The sequence below is a fragment of the Antrostomus carolinensis genome, unplaced genomic scaffold (genome assembly GCF_000700745.2).
Source record: "Antrostomus carolinensis isolate BGI_N321 unplaced genomic scaffold, ASM70074v2 scaffold7113, whole genome shotgun sequence".
NCBI lineage: Eukaryota > Metazoa > Chordata > Aves > Caprimulgiformes > Caprimulgidae > Antrostomus > Antrostomus carolinensis.
Genome location: NW_010304364.1, coordinates 3,134 through 16,569, shown reverse-complemented (window position 1 = coordinate 16,569; position 13,436 = coordinate 3,134). Strand labels below are relative to the sequence as shown.

Here is a 13,436-nt window from a genome sequence, read left to right as displayed (position 1 = left end):
GCTGAAGATGTAAAGGATAGTTTTTCTTAAATCTCAAGCTTTGGGAAGAAGGCAGAATTATCTGCTAATGTACAGGGGTTTATTTTCATATTTTATCTACCCATAATATTCAGCTACCTGTTTCCTGTGGCCAGTATTTTGGGGGAGAATTCTTCTGATTGCACTAACTTAGGAATTTCACTTTTCCACAGATGTCATATCTATGCTGAATGTTGCTACTTATAGATCCTTCTTGTGTAGTCATCGAGAGGTGTGTTTTATATGAATGCAGATATTGTTTGCAATCTCCACAAACCCATACAGTGGATTTGTTGATAACAATAAGGCTTTGCACTGAGCAAAAATTGATTTGAAATCACTCAGGGTAGTTGTGCAGTTTTTCTGTTCTGAGACTTCTTACTCAGTCTTTTCAGTTGTGCTGTCTAATTGATTGTGCTGCCTATTTAAAAAATTCGGTGTGTGAGATTGTAGAGGGCTTAGATTTAAAATCACACACACCCCCAGCCCAGCTACAAAAGCCAGAACTGTGCACAGATCCCTCGATACCGGTGTTAACCAGGAAACTTAGGGCATCCAGTTTATTTACTGGATTTTTTGGCACGTTTACTTTTAATGATAGTAAATTTATTGGGAAAGTAAAGACAGTAACACTTATTTTACTAGTTCTTGAGCTGCTTTGTTCCAAATGATAGGCATTGAAAACAGTGAAATTTTATTCTGTTTTGGTTAATCTTAGCAGTGATTTGTTTTATAAATAAATTGTGCTTTTTGGCAGAATGGAGAGTTTTAATATTCCAAGTAGTGTGCTTGGCTTTACCTTACCTCTGTCATTACCTCAGGAAATGAGAGCCTGTGATTTGAGTATGTGATGGCCAGTTTCTTTATGCTAGGAGTGAAATATTTATATGGCCAGCAAAAGAACTCTGTGCTGCGAGTAACTGTGAGGAAGAACTGAGAATGAGTAACAGTGGACTGGAACAGCTTTATTCTTTCTTTCAGATTTCGACCTATTAAAGGAAGGCAAGAAGAGCTAAAAGAGGTGATTGAACGTTTCAAGAAAGATGAGCACTTAGAAAAAGCCTTCAAGTCCTTGACGTCAGGTGACTGGGCCCGGCACTATTTTCTTAACAAGAACAAAATGCAGGAAAGGTTGTTCAAGGAACATGTAGGTGTATTTGTAATTAATGTGCTTTTTCAGATGGTTCAAGGGCTAAGAAAATGTAAACATTTCTTAGGGATGTAGCAGTAGTAAAGGAAAGTCAATCCATTGCTCTGTTTAATGTTATTTGTTTGATTGCTTTTTAACAGAAACTTTCTTTGTTTTTTAAAACACAGCTAGCTCCTCCCCTACTCTTTTTTTTTTTTTTTTGAGTGAACTTAGCGTTGCCTTTTATTTAATGGACATGTGGAAGGGAAAACACACTTGCCTCTTTTGTTCTTGGCTTAAGTCATAAGCAGAAGAGAGAAGACCTACTTCCAGGAGAAAAGAGTTTCGAGGATTTCTTTCGTTCTTTGAAAGGGTTTTTTTTTTCCTCCCCCCCAATATTTTATTTATTTGTTTTGTGTTGGGGTTTTTTGTCTAGTTTGTTTTGGTTTGGTTTTTTTAACTTATAGCTATTGTAAATCAAATTGCATGACAAGAAAAGGTGAAGGAAAAGAGAGAAGCCTTGCTACCTCAAAAACCTTAGTTGTTTTTGATATAGGGGCTTAATGTGGGCGTGTGTTATTCCTCTTCCTCCACTTCCCACACCTCAGATCCATTTGTATATGGCATAAAGCTTGTTGACTCTCAAAGTTGTGATGAGATCATAGTATTTTTTTACTTAAAAGAAAATAACTCCTTCAGGAATGAGTACATTGTTTTCAGATACAACCAAAAGGAATTTGGCCTACTTTAAAGTGTATCAAATCTAGTAGCTTAGAAAGAAGTAGGCAGCAAATTCTGCTTTCCCAAAGTGTGTTTTGAGTAATACAACCGCACTTTAAGTATAAAGAGTTGATCCAGCAATCCCTGAATTCAGTATCTAGATTTGACTTGGAAGACAATACCTTTTCAGAACTTGAAAGGATAAAATTGGATCCTGTAGGTTATTAGGTCTCAGTGGTTCTTAAAGATCTGAGAAGAATCACAGAATGCAACTACTCGGTGACTTCAAGAAAAAAAATACTCATTTTCGTTGGTTTGGGTCAATTTTGTACCCTTTGAGACATTTTTTTATTTATTTAAACTCTTTGGATAGTCACATTTTTTGTGTGAGGATTCCTGCAAGTCACTCTGAAGAAATAAGATTTAATAAGATAGTGTGTATAGCCAAAACTTATAATCAGGAGTGCATTTTGGCAAACATCATCCTATTGCAGTATCCATTTTTTGTGACTTTTGTGCAGTTCACTGACTTTCATTATTTTTTATATAAAAGTTTCTCACTGCTTTTGTTTTGCTTGTAACAAAAAAGTACTGTTTTCTCTCATTGCAGGTATTTATTTATTTACGAATGTTTGCAACTGACAGCGGGTTTGAGATACTGCCTTGTAATCGGTATTCTTCTGAGCAAAACGGAGCCAAAATTGTTGCAACGAAAGAATGGTAAGAAAAATAGTTTACTGTTGCATTCGATTTCTGTCAATTATTTTGAAAGAGTCTGAAAAAGATATTAAACAAGGATGATTTAGAATCAAAACTGCAACCAGTGAAATACAAAGTTTTGTATTTTTACTTACAAATTAAATTTGGTGTCTGTTTTTGCTAAAACACACAGTATGTGCATCTGCAAGATTTTCCTTTGTATGTTTGGATGTAGGTCTACAGTTTTCAGTATACAAGTTGTTTTTTTTTAATCTTGTTATCAGTGAGATAATTAATTTTCCTATAATCATAAATTGTGAGAAACACAACCCTGTCAACAGATAATTGTGGGGGAAATGAGTTTTTCACCTTTGTGAAACTGCGGGGTGTTACTTGCATATCTTGATTGTGCAAGATCCATCTCTCCTGGAAACACAAAATTGGAACCCCAGTGTATTTTCCCCGTATCATTTTGGCACATCTGAGTTTCATTACAAGCATGTCCATAGCAGCACCTGCAGATCCTTGGGTTAATTCAGATTTTAAAATAAATTATCACCTTCCTTTGCCCTTCACTCCCCCCCATAGTTTATCTTTGTTTGCTTTGTGGCAGTCCATGCCCGTAACAGCACATCCGAGGTGGTGTGCTATTGCGTGAGGGCCAGGATTGAGTGGCTGGGCTGACGCTGGCAGCGTACCACGTAAGCACACTGCTACTGTGGGGCTGCAGCCTCAACGTGTGGGAGAGTAAGCTATCCCAGAATGGCCTGGATTGGAAAAGCCCTTTAAAAGCCCTTCATCGAGTCCAACCATGAAATCAACACTGACAAGTCCCCGACTAACCCATGTCCCTCAGCACTATGTTTACACGACTCTTCAATCCCTCCAGGGATGGGGACTCCACCACTGCCCTGGGCAACCCCTTCCAATGCCTCAGAACCCTTTCAGCAAAGAAATTCTTCCTCACATCCCAGCTCAACTGCCCTGGCCACAACTGGAGCCCATTTCCTCTTGTCCTGTCCCTTGGTCTTTGGTTGAACAGACTGACAGACCTTTAAGAAGCTTGAGGCTAGTTTCTAGCTCTTCATGACTGTAGCTGGAAGTTCCACAATTGTGATATAGTTACTATTTTTTAGGTTGATTTTTTTCGGTTTGAATTCTTTCCTTGGCTAATTCTTTGGTGTGGAAGATTTATATTTAAGTGTGTAGAAAATGAATTAACTTTTCATGCTCAAAATCTTGAGTGACCTGAGAGTGAGCAAGACAGGAGGGCTGCTTCTTAACCCTGCCAGTATCAGGAAAACTATTGAGACTCAAAACCAAGAGAGTTCTCAGCACTCTTTGTAAAAGGAGAATTTTGCTCTTGAAAGGCTTGGCTTCTGGTTTGTGTCCTTTGTCTATATTTAACATCTCCATGTTCATCTGCGTCAGAGTAATCTGACCAAAATTTGGAATGGCCACTCTGGAGAGCAGTGGAAACAAGGCCCATGAAAGATAACAGGAATTGTGCACTTCTTCCTAGGCTGACTATTGAGTCCTCTGCTCTGCTGTATTTATGACGGCAGATGGGCTGTCTGCAAGTGAAGGCCTCATGGTTTTGGTGGGTTTTGTTGGTTGTTGTGTGCCTGCCTCCTCCCAAATGGTCTGTTTCAAGGACCAGCTTGATGCTGAAGAACTACTCGTGAGAGAGGAAAACACCTTTCTTGAATTCTGGCCTTTTTTGAGTCAATACTGTGCCTTTTTGAAGAAGCTGTGGAGTTGCAAGCATCTTCACTATGCTGTGTTTTCCTGGCCAAAGGAGGATGTATAGGAAACGCAAACAAGAGCAGCTGGAGGAAGTAAAAATGTGTGAAGTGCTGATGGGGAAGGGAGTGTGCACAAATGAAAAAATTCTTGCTTTTGATTTTAACTGTAGGAGCTGAAGTAATCAACTCTTGCAGTTTCTTGCTTGCAGTCTCAGGAAATTGTAGAATCAATAGTGGTAATGTCTGTCAGAGTTAATGTATTTGATTCTATATAGTAGCATAAAAACATTTATTTCATGTCTGATAAAAAGTCTGTTTAGCCTAATGTGCTGTCTCTTAACTGAATTAAAATATTTGGTTTATGGGGTTAAGAAATGATTTACAAAACACTTCCCGTTATTGACAGCTTTTCTTTTTGTGAATTTACTTCCTCATTTTGGCATGTGTATTCTTATTTTTCTACTCTTTTTACACTAAAGGAAACGAAATGATAAAATAGAACTACTTGTGGGTTGTATTGCTGAACTATCAGAAATGGAGGAAAACATGCTGCTGAGACATGGGGAAAATGATTTCAGTGTCATGTATTCCACACGGAAGAACTGCGCACAACTGTGGCTGGGTCCTGCTGCATTTATCAATCACGGTGAGTTGTCAGTGTAGGAAGCATGTTGTAGGATGTAAACAATTCTCCTCAGAAGTGTTGTTCTATGCGAGCTGAACAGTACAGGACTCTAGAGAAAATGTCTGAATCTGCCATAGTGGATTACTGTAGGACAAAATCCTCTTGGGATTTTCCCAGACCAGAGCTGATTGGTGATCTGGGAAACTCGCAGAAGGCTCTAGTGATGCCTTCTTCCTTCACTGAGACTTTGGAACTGGCAGCTGAAGTAGTTGAGTATGTTGAATTCTTTGTGAACTTCGTCAACAGTAACATGTTTTGAACTTCTTGTGCTGCCTTTAACCTTTTGCGCAGAAGCTTAACGGAAAAAGCAGGTGGGATTTAAGATAAATCCTATTGCCTTAAAGAGAAGGGAAACGGAACATTTGTGATAGCACAGGGAAGAGCTCAGGAACCAAACTGTATCAAAATAGGTATCTTTTGCTGTATAGCTTTGTGCAATACTAACATAACTCCCAGTATTTAGTTGAGATTCTACAGTTACTGAAGTCAGAGTGAATCCTTACTCTAGATATCTACAACTATTCATGTTTCAGGTCTTATCAACAGTTAATTGACTTTATCTTTTGGACCTTTTTCAGATTGCAGACCTAACTGTAAGGTAAGCAAGAAATTAAAAGTTAATAAATAAGCACCCCACTTTTTTTTTGCCCTTTGTCCCTGCACCTTTTCCTCCCCAACTTTTTTACTTTTTTTCTTATTCAGATACTCTTCAACTTTAATGATGAACCTTTTTTTTTTTCCCCCCCCTCCTTCCCTTCCTGTCATCTCCTTCCTCAGTTTGTATCAACGGGCAGAGATACAGCATGTGTGAAAGCTCTAAGAGATATTGAACCTGGAGAAGAAATCTCTTGTTACTATGGAGATGGGTTTTTTGGAGAAAATAACGAATACTGCGAATGTTACACCTGTGAAAGGTATGCATTTTAAATAAGTTTCAAATGGAATTGGGCATGTTAATGATATATTTTGTGAAACTGCAAGTCCTTGATTATGAGTACTCAGACTTCTGTACACATAATTGCTTCCTAGATACTTGTTGTAACTTTTTTTTAATTTTTTTTCCTGAGAACTCCATTCTGTTTTTCTTATGATTCTCCATTCTGGAGAAACCCCAAAATGAGACTTACTGAAAGAAATACAGATTCTTAAAAATATTTGTACAGAATAAAGTAGAACTGGAAGGAAAAGCAGTTGTAGTTGCTACAGGACCACCAGCACCTGACCCCCAGCTTTTGCTCTTTTTTGCACTAGAAGAAGCAAATTTCATTTATGTTTTGTATGTTGACCTGAAGCTCTCTTCTGCTGGAAATGAGCAAAGCAGTTTTCACGCTATGTTATTAGAACTTTTGAGGTTGTGTCTTGTAAAGATCTACTGGTCTGGACAGTATGTGCCTATCTGTCCATCGCACAACAGTGGCGAAGTTGTTAGATTTGTTTTTCACCCGTTCTGTCCCAACCTTGTTTCTTCACAAATCAGTTGAAAGAATTTCATACTTGATTTTTGCCATGTTGGAATTTCTGCTTACTGTGAGCATGGAGGCTCAAGATCATTTGTGAGACCTTCACCTCGTTCCAAGAGGAACTACACAGAACCTACAGCAGTTCTGTTACTGGTTGACCTAACTGTAGAGAGAAAAAACCTATAAAGGACAAAATATTAATCATATTGAGAAATAGCTTAGTGCACCTACATAGAAATAGTTTAGTAATTCTGCCTTCATTTTTACTAGCTAATTTGGTCACTAAAAACTCTTGCAATTCAAGAGAAAACCTTGTAGTGTGGACCTGCAAGCTCATACGATGTTGGTAGATCATTCCAAGTGAAAGGTACAGTCTCAGGCTTTATCTAGAGAGCTGCCAGTGAAAATGCACGTCAGTCCTGGGAGCTGTTTAGTGTTGAATAAATGGGCACCGTGATTGTTCTTTTCTTGTTACTTGGAGTGATTTGCTCAAGTTCCTTTGATTATTGAATTTAGTGTAATACAGGCATGCTTTCAGGACAAACCAGTGTGTCCAAACAGTTTCACTAACTTGTCATCCTTGTATTTTCGGTACCTGAGAATGTTCTATTTTAAAGCTAACGTTGGGGTAATTCCAACTTTAGGAGTATGCTTTTCAGTCACAAGGCTGTGTTACAGTAATCAAAGATGAGAGATTTGAATTTAGGGGAGTTGAGCAAGGAAAAATGAGTCCTTAACCAACACTGGTGAGGCAACTGTCACTTTGTACACTACAAAAAAATAATCTTTGAGCTAATTTTGACTGTGGTGTAAAGGATGTTAATTTGTCACATTAAAATGCTAGACTTCCGAGAATCTGCGGGGTAAATTTGGGAGCTGTAGGAAGATTGGCACTGTACAAATTTTTTTTTTTTTTTTTTTTTTCCCTTCAAGCCTCCAAAAATCATCACCAAGAAAATCTGCATATCTTTACTTATGTGTGTGTACTCTTTTTAGGTGAGCCTGCTGTTCATGGCGGCTCACCCAGACAACTGGGCACCAAAGATGATGTGTCAGAAGACAGTTGTGGTTGTTCAGAAAGTCAGTTGTTGTGGTCAGAAGGTCACTGTGACTTTCTGACCCGAATTGGCTGTTGCTTGTGCTAAGCTCAGTCTCACATTTTAAGCTGCCTGTAACTTGCAGAATTCAAAGTAGTATTGAAAGAATGTTCCATATTGAACAAATAGGAGTTAATTTGTGTCTACATGATTTGTGTCTACGTAATAATTAACCTGGTGGAGCTTGAGATCCTGTCTGATCTTTTTGGTGCACTTTTGGTTAAGTTTTATAGATTTTCTTCCAGTACAACACACTAGGATCCAAACTGGAGTTGTCTTCAGTAATTCTGCAAAGTGCAAGTGTACTGGATTATTAAAGAGTAGCAAAGGAATCCTAGTAGTAGTGGTTGAAGGGCAAGTACAGGAATTCTTAATCTTCATCCTTTTCTGTGATGACTCTAGAAGAAAAAGAAAAAAAAGTTTTAGGTTTGCTGAGCCATTTCATTTTCATGGTAAATACATACTGGAGTCTTTCAGTTACGAAGGAACACAGAACTATGTGATAGTTTTATTCCATTTTCTCTACTTTTCAGCTCTTGCTGATGCAATAACAAACATTATGACTGAAACTGCCATTTTTTTACTAGCCTGATGAGATTAGGAAAAAATTATTATCTAATTGTTATCCAAAAAATAAGTAGTATTTTGAACTACCATATTTCACTTTCATCTATATAACTTGGCTATGAAACAATACTAAACTAGACAATAAAGCAAGGGAAACCTACGTTTGCAATTTTTCTTCTTGCAAGAAATAAATGGAAGGGTTTTCTGCACATCTTACTAGAATAAGATAAGTATATAGATACCTTATTAAAACAGCCCTCAAAATGCTAATAAATTCAGTGGTTATTGGTGGTATTGTTTTCTAAATATACTTGGGATAAAAATTACTGTTTATGAAACAAAGTTCTAAGTTTATATTAATAGTTATTAATACTTTGTGTCCTCTTTGTAGACGTGGAACTGGTGCTTTTAAGTCAAGAGTGGGATTGCCAGCACCTACTCCTGTGATTAATAGTAAATATGGACTGAGAGAAACAGATAAACGATTGAACAGACTTAAAAAGTTGGGTGACAGCAGCAAAAATTCAGACAGCCAGTCCGTCAGCTCTAACACTGATGCAGATACCACTCAGGAAAAAGCTAATGCAAGTAAGTAAGGGGGAAATCTTGGAGTTCAGGATTAAAGGTTTCATAAAAAGGTGAGAAACTTTCACTGTGATGGAATTCCTCTCTCAGGGATGAGATGCATCTCAGATACTGGTCTTTAGAACTGTAATTTATTTGGGAATCTGAAGACACTTTAAATAGCAAATTCATGGTTTTCCCTAAGTGTTTCCAGAACAATAGGTGGTATGTTCTTGTTTGGTTTTATTTATATCAAAAGCAAATAGTTAGTGTCGTATTTCTAAATATGTCGGTTAAAGTTCTATCAATAACATATATATATTTCAAAATATGATAAACTATCACATGCATGTATGGTTTAGGAAAGAAAACTCACCTAGTTTGAGTTATCTGTGTTCTGTAGGAAAACAGTGTTAAAATAAATTCTCTCAGTAGAGTTTATTAAGCAAATAGTCATTTGCTTTAGGGATCATTTAAATTGGGCAGATATTGCCTCCTCACATCCAGGACTGATAGTTCAGGTACCTGTTCTGAAGGGAAAGCTCACAGTTGGTCATCTCAGAAGAAATTGGAAGGGATTTTTGCTTGTGATGCTTCTCTTCATGGAGTAGTGAGTATCATTTATTTGCGTTCCCCCCTTCCCCACCCCTGCCACCCTCAGTATAGGCAAAATATAAATAACTTAAACTTTGACTTAACTAGCGAACAGGTTTGGAGCCACATAAAATGTTATGGTTCCATCTAGCTCCTGCTTGGTGCTGTGATATTTAAAAAAAAAAGAGCAAACACTTCCCAAAACCCCCTTATGATCTCTAATTACAAAACTTTAGAGTTGCACTTTTGCTTGGGCCAACAAAACTCCTTTGCTTACCACAGTAGGTGACAGACAACTGGATACCTGAAACTGAAACCATTACAGTAGTTAAGGTTTTTCAGGTTTTTTCCTCCCTCTGTAGGAAAAAAATTCTGGGGTTAATACTAGAGCATGCTGATCCTCAGATTTTGCAGGAATAGTACTCAATAAAAACTGTAAATAATGTGCAGTGGATTTAAAACAAAATAATCAGTAGAAGAAGAAATTCAGTAAAAAACCAAACGATATATTTGGGGCAGTGAGGTAAGTGTACCTGGAATTCAGGTATACTTTGGACTTCTTTGACAATTCCTGTCTTGTCTGAGTTGCAAGTTAAGCAGTCTCGCTCCTTACTGCACACTGTCTGGCCTGTTTCGCGGATTTTGACAAAGTGTTTAAAATAAATGAAATGACGGCAGTATTTGGGAGTGGGAAACTCAGGATAAAGCAGTGTCATAACAAAACCGCTTTTTTCTTTTGCAGCTAACAGAAAATCTTCAGTGGGCGTAAAAAAGAACAGCAAAAGTAGAACATTAACGAGACAGTCTATATCAAGAATTCCAGCATCATCAAATTCTACCTCATCTAAACTAACTCATATAAACAATTCCAGGGTACCAAAGAGACTGAAAAAGCCTGCAAAGCCTTTACTTTCAAAGATAAAGTTGAGGAATCAGTGCAAAAGGCCAGAGCAAAAGAATGCTTCTAGAAAGCTCGAAATGGGAAATTTAGTTCTCAAAGAGCCTAAAGTAGTTTTGTATAAAAACTTGCCCATTAAAAAGGATAAAGAATTGGAGGGACCAGTCAAAGTTGCAGTCTCTAGTGGGTGCTTAACGAGGCATGCAGCGAGAGAACATAAACTGAATTCTGTGAAAGGTGCTCATGAGCATGGTGATATACCACCCTGCACATACATAACAAGGAGGTCAGTGAGAACAAGGATGAGTTTGAAGGAGACCTCTGACGTAAAGCTTGAACCAAATATGTTGGATAGTTATAAGAATAATTTGACCGGAACGCAATCGGACATCTTGGAGCAGCAGCCTCATGTGATAAATGAACACGATGTGGCTCATGGACCATCACATAAAGGGGATATTAGGAGCCAGAAAAACGATGCAGGCATGTCAAAAAAGAAATCTCGACAAGGAAAACTTGTGAAACCATCTGCAAAAACAGAAGAAACTGATACAACGCACAATACACCCGTGAAAGATGAAGTACCAGATTTAATTAGTTCTCATTCAGAACTTGGAGAGAGGGATAATGTGGTGGACACGCCTGTTGGCTATAAAGACTGTATCCCTGGATCTGGTGGCTGCTCTGTTGTAACATCTGACAATTTTAAAGCAAAAGACAGCTTTAGAACTGCAAAAAGTAAAAAGAAAAGACGAATCACGAGGTATGATGCACAACTTATCCTTGAAAATAGCTCTGGGATCCCTAAACTAACTCTGCGTAGACGCCATGATAGCAGTAGCAAGGCAAACGACCAAGAAAATGATGGAATGAATTCTTCAAAAATAAGCATCAAATTAAGTAAAGACCATGAAAAGGATAATAATTTATATGTAGCAAAGCTAAATAATGGGTTTAACTCAGGATCAGGCAATAGTTCAACAAAATTGAAAATACAGCTAAAACGAGAGGAAGAAAACAGAGGGACGTACCCCGAGGACCTTCATGAAAACGGTGTGTGTTGTAGTGAAACTCTCTCCCTTTTGGAATCAAGAATGGAAGTAGATGATTATGGTCACTATGAAGAGGAAACAGCAGATGAGTCTTCGTCAGAAGAGGATGATGAAGAGGAAGATGACTATGATGATGAATTTGATGATTTTATTCCTCTTCCTCCAGCTAAGAGATTAAGGCTTATCGTTGGCAAGGATTCAATAGATATTGATATTTCTTCCAGGAGGAGAGAAGATCAGTCGTTAAGGCTCAATGCATAAGCTTATAGGTCTTAAACTGACCTGGATGTCATTTTTTTAAAAAAAATAAATAAATTAAAAAAAAAAAACCCAACACCACAATGAAAAAAACCCAACAAAAAGTCCATTTGATTATTCCTCAACTGAAGAACTTCCTGAAAAACTTAGTGGCAGCACTTCTTTATTGTTTATTCACCTATCAACATAATATTGTAGAAAGTGTACAGCATACTGACTCTTCTTAAGTCTGATTTGTGCAGATTTTTATTGTACTTTTTAATAGCCTTCTTACGTGCAATTCTGAGTTAGAGGTAACGCTCTGTTGTAAAATAAAGGCTCAAGCAAAGTTATGAAATTGTATCAGATCTTTCCATGCAGGACAATGAGAATACAGTGTGGCAACGTAATTATTTTTGATCTGTAAGAGCATTAGTTTGCTCTTAACAATATTTGACTAAACAATTTTAAAAAAAAATCATAGTAGCAGCATATTAAGGTTTTCTAGTATATGTTAATATCACCAGCAATGATCTACAGCTTTTTGATTTATTTGCTAGATGGTTTTCCCCCCCCCCTTGGAGTTTGTCAGTTTTAACACTGTATGCTGTCCCGGACGTACTGTTTGTGGCCTTTGTTACAGTAGCAAACCGTTGGTTGGAAGTCAAATTGATTTCTTTAAAAAAAAAAAAAAAAGAGGAAAAAAAGAGGAAAAAAAGAAAAAAAAAAAGTATTGACAACTTGCTGACTTTTTAGTACGTTATATGTACAAGGGTAGCAGTATGCAGAATAAAAGTTTGGATATGGTGTATTTATTGCTTGTTATGTAAATTAAACACCTTGTATTTAACACTTTTCAATACTTTTAGATAAAATTGTTCTTTGCAAGAATGATTGGTGCTTATTTTTTCAAGAATTTGCTGTGAAATAATGTGATTACAACGGGCAACATTTATCCAATGAACTGCAGCTATCCTAAATTGGTTCTTCTTATTTTTCTGTTGCACTTGTAAAATGCTACAAGGAATTTAAAGAAAATCTATTCACTTTAACTTATGATAGTTTTATGAAATTAAAAACAACTAAGTCACAGCTTTTGTTCTGTGGTAACCTATAAATTGTTTGTCTTTTAAGAACCAGTTGTAAAAGACTGAAAAAATATGTATATGTTGTAAATATTTGTGTGTTGTGAGAAATTTTGTCATAAGAAATTGAGATAACTTGCCAGAAGGGTTTTTAAGTTTAGAAATACATCCATGCTAATAAAATAGGAAATTGTAAACCTAGTTTTAAACTCTGCATCAGTTGGAGTTCTTTGCTTATATGTAGTTCACTTCATACTTCAGAGTCTGCTTTCTAACAGTGAAGAGCATCAGGGCAATCTTTAGCTCTTTTGTTTTTAATAAAAGAACGTTAGGAAACTTCTGGGCACGACGAGCTTGTTTTGTATGTGTAAATCAGCTCCCTGAGGAGCCGTTTCTTTGGAACAGGTATCACATGTCAGTGTGGACAGAACTGTTTGGCACTTTGGTCTGTGCCGTTTGTGGTTTTACTCAACTATGGGTTCAGATGTAAGAGATTTTGTATCTGGTGGTGTAGAAACAGGCGTCGCATCATGTGCTGTTGGGTTAGTTGAACCCACCGTTAGCTGTGTGGGATTTTTATGTCAAGTCCAACCCCCTGTGCCCTGCAGAGCAAGAGCTTGAGTTCCGTGCCCGCGGTGTCACCCTGCTGTGACAGCGTTCGTGGAAATGGGTGGGTGAGTTTGCACGTGAGCTGATGATGATGGTTTGGCCCATCTCTGACCCGCACAGAAGCGAGGGATTTTTTCAAATAAATCCTTCCAAATGCATTTCAGTAATTTGTTAGACTGCGATCTAACAATGGACTCTGCCTTCGTCTCACTTCCCTTCTGTATTCTTAGTAGAGAATTAAGTGTAGGTTCAAAAGTAGTACTTGTAACTTTGTTTT

At 37.4% G+C, this 13,436-nt stretch overlaps 1 protein-coding gene across 1 annotated transcript; it reads left to right on the top strand.

Annotated features, from left to right (window-relative positions):
• Positions 1-869: 869 nt before the first annotated feature.
• Positions 870-11,533, top strand: KMT5B (lysine methyltransferase 5B). The gene is made up of 7 exons (XM_010164415.1): positions 870-1,165; positions 2,478-2,587; positions 4,791-4,957; positions 5,575-5,594; positions 5,774-5,910; positions 8,512-8,708; positions 10,021-11,533. The coding sequence occupies exons 1-7, from the start codon at positions 1,139-1,141 to the stop codon at positions 11,487-11,489; spliced, it is 2,127 nt and encodes a 708-aa protein (XP_010162717.1). The 5' UTR covers positions 870-1,138; the 3' UTR covers positions 11,490-11,533.
• The last annotated feature ends 1,903 nt before the right edge of the window (positions 11,534-13,436 follow it).

Bases quoted from the DNA above. Each gene is read 5' to 3' on its own strand.
- KMT5B (XM_010164415.1), top strand. From the start codon at position 1,139: ATGCAGGAAAGGTTGTTCAAGGAACAT. The intron at 5,911-8,511 runs GTATGCATTTTA...TCCTCTTTGTAG, and splicing joins GAATGTTACACCTGTGAAAG to ACGTGGAACTGGTGCTTTTA. The intron at 8,709-10,020 runs GTAAGTAAGGGG...TTTCTTTTGCAG, and splicing joins TCAGGAAAAAGCTAATGCAA to CTAACAGAAAATCTTCAGTG.